Here is a 2,634-nt window from a genome sequence, read left to right as displayed (position 1 = left end):
CCTCAAGCAGGATGCGTGATGCAGGCGGAAAGAGGAACACACTAGAGACAGCGTGCGTGAGAGAGCCTGGAAGCGAGGCAGAGGGGTTTAGGTGGGGTGCCGTTCCAGGGCCTCGAGAAGCGGGGTTCATCCCACACTGCTGCCTGCCTGTGCCCAGCTCCGCGTACGGAGAGATGGTCGACACAGCCTGGCAGGTAGGTGGTCGACGAGCAAATAAATAATTCCAGCACCGTGTGACGGAAGCGGGGGCTGGGCTGTGGGAAGGGTGTGCCCGGGGGCCCCAGGCAAGGCGGAGAAGCTACATAGGTCGAGGAATGTTTGACCTGAGTTGGGAGGGAGCAGGGAGGGACCGCCACTGACCCTGTCCCAGGAAGGTAGGAGGGTGGGGCTGTTAGAGGGGCAGCAGACAGCTACACGCGACTGGCTCGTCAGGGGATGCTGAGGTTGGGTCACTGAGGACTTCCTCTGCCATGTCGAGTGGAGGATATTTAATCTGGGAAGCAGATTATGGGTTGAACTGCGTCCCCCGAGGTATGTCGAAGTCCTAACCCTCAGGACCTCAGAATGTGACCGCACTGGAAATAGAGTTATAGTCGGTTCAGATAAGGTCTCAGTGGAGTGGGGTGGGCCCTCAGTCCAATGTGACTGATGTCCTTATGAAGGAAGAAGAGACACCTGGTCACAGACAGGCAGGGAGGAGACAGCCGCATGCCAACAGGGTGAGGGGATGGACGGATGCCACCAAGGGACAGCGAGAACTGCCGACGGCCAGCGGGGGCCGGGCGGGCGAGGCCAGATTCTCCCCTATGAGCTTCGGATGGAGCCCGGCCTGGAGCCCGGCCCGGAGCCTGGCCCTGCAGACACTCTGGGCCTGGACTTGCGGCTCCAGAACCGCGAGACAGACGTCTCTGCAGAGTCGGCCACTCCGGGGCACCTCGCCATGGCGGCCCTAGCAGACTAATCCGGGGATGCTCCAGAAAGCGCTGTGAGAAGCCATGAGAGCTGACCCGAGTGAGAAGCATGGCCGTGAGGAAGGGCGGCCGGGGCTGGGAAATGCGGGGACACCGAGGTCATCGCAGGCGGGCGGCGGGAAGGGTGAGCTGAGCGACACCTCCTGGAAACCAAAGGCTCTGGTGGCAGACGGCTCCTGAGGGACCGTTAAGATCCGACCACACGGCCACCCCACACTCTGTTTTTATGAGCGTGGAGAGATGGCATTTGTTCCTATTAATTTCTAAGGGGAGTCAGAGCTTGGTCCCCTGCATGGGCCACACCTGTCGGACTGTGCAGCGATGAACTAGCGGCCACGAACACACACACCTCAGGTCTTCACGACACGGAGGGGCCTCGTGGACCACCACCGACTTAAAGACACTGCGTCGAATTATGTGAAGTGCATTCAACGTCATTGAACTACATCGGTTCATCAGAACTTTTCGTGGCTCAGGAGGTCGGATCCTCCACACACTTTGGAAAAAGGACCACACCTCACACCGTGCCACGGCCCCCCGCAGAGCTGTCACAGGCACTGATTCCACGCAAGCGGCAGAGCCGCCCAGGAGAGCTGTTTTCAACCAAACCAGCCAGCTCCCACGTCCTCAGCCGCAGAACGCGGATGAAAATCCCTGCCCCACCGTCTCGCAGGTCACGTGGAGGGTGAAGCGTGACGTCTGTGAGACCTCTGGCCAAGCTGAAGGCAGCGACAGGCAGAGCGGCCGGAGGGGCAGGGGTCTAAGGCCACGGCCGGGTTTGAACCCCAACTGGCTGCTCCCGAGGGGGGCAGCTGACCTCACCTCCCGTGTGCCTCAGTTCTTCATCTGTAAAACGGGCAGGGCCACCTTAGAGGGCTGTCGTGGGGACTAAGTGTGGTGACAGGCAAATCAACAGCATGGCGCCGTCCGGCACGCAGCTGGCACTCGGGTACCACAAGGCAATCCCATTTTTTCCCTTCAGTCTCAAGTTAGATATTTTGAATGTTGAAGAAGGGGCCATTAAACACAGATGGTATTAAACATCAACAAGCAGATAAGGACCCCTTATAATCTAAGATGGTGTCAGCTGTGCACAAAAGGAGACCAAGTCCATGCCATTTTAGCCCGGAGTAACCCCGGGTCTACTCCCTCACAGGGATCACCATGATAAAGAAACTCATTTCGTTAAAATCTTATTTTGGGTTTCCCCATCTTCCTGTAAATACTGAGTAATAAAAAACATAAAGCCATAACAAAGGGAAGATAAGAAGCCATCACCATTACTGTAAAATTTGTACCTACCCCGTTGAAGGATAAAGTGCTAGGGTCTGTGTCTTCCACTGGCTCCTTCGCCATGTGATCTGCAAAAAAAAAAAAAAAAAAAAGCATTTGCTTAAACTTAAAAGCACAAATGTGCCCTTTGATAACTGTCTTCATGTGGATACAAGCTGCCATTGTCAGGCCGGAGGAAACTTTCAATCATTAGGGGAGACAAAATGAGAAAGGATGGGCTCAGACTCCATCAGGAAAGAGATCAAGACAAACTTTACTTTTTAAAAAAACCATATTTTAGAACAGTTTCCTTATAAATAGCAACAAATACCCAGAATTACAAATTATGCAGACACGATACTGACAATACTTTTGCAGGCTGGATCTGACT

At 54.9% G+C, this 2,634-nt stretch overlaps 1 protein-coding gene across 1 annotated transcript in view; it reads right to left on the bottom strand.

Annotated features, from left to right (window-relative positions):
• The window catches only part of EDARADD (EDAR associated death domain), a 38,916-nt gene extending 36,584 nt beyond the window's left edge, over positions 1-2,332 (bottom strand). Inside the window, exon 1 of the mRNA XM_006920765.3 lies at positions 2,274-2,332. Coding sequence (XP_006920827.1) covers positions 2,274-2,327 — 54 coding nt within the window. The 5' untranslated portion in view covers positions 2,328-2,332. The remainder of the gene's footprint in view (positions 1-2,273) is intronic.
• Between the last annotated feature and the right edge of the window lie 302 nt (positions 2,333-2,634).

Source organism: Pteropus alecto, unplaced genomic scaffold, assembly GCF_000325575.1.
Source record: "Pteropus alecto unplaced genomic scaffold, ASM32557v1 scaffold189, whole genome shotgun sequence".
NCBI lineage: Eukaryota > Metazoa > Chordata > Mammalia > Chiroptera > Pteropodidae > Pteropus > Pteropus alecto.
Note: the sequence above shows the minus strand (reverse complement) of the source record. Positions and strands in the feature narration are given on the sequence as shown.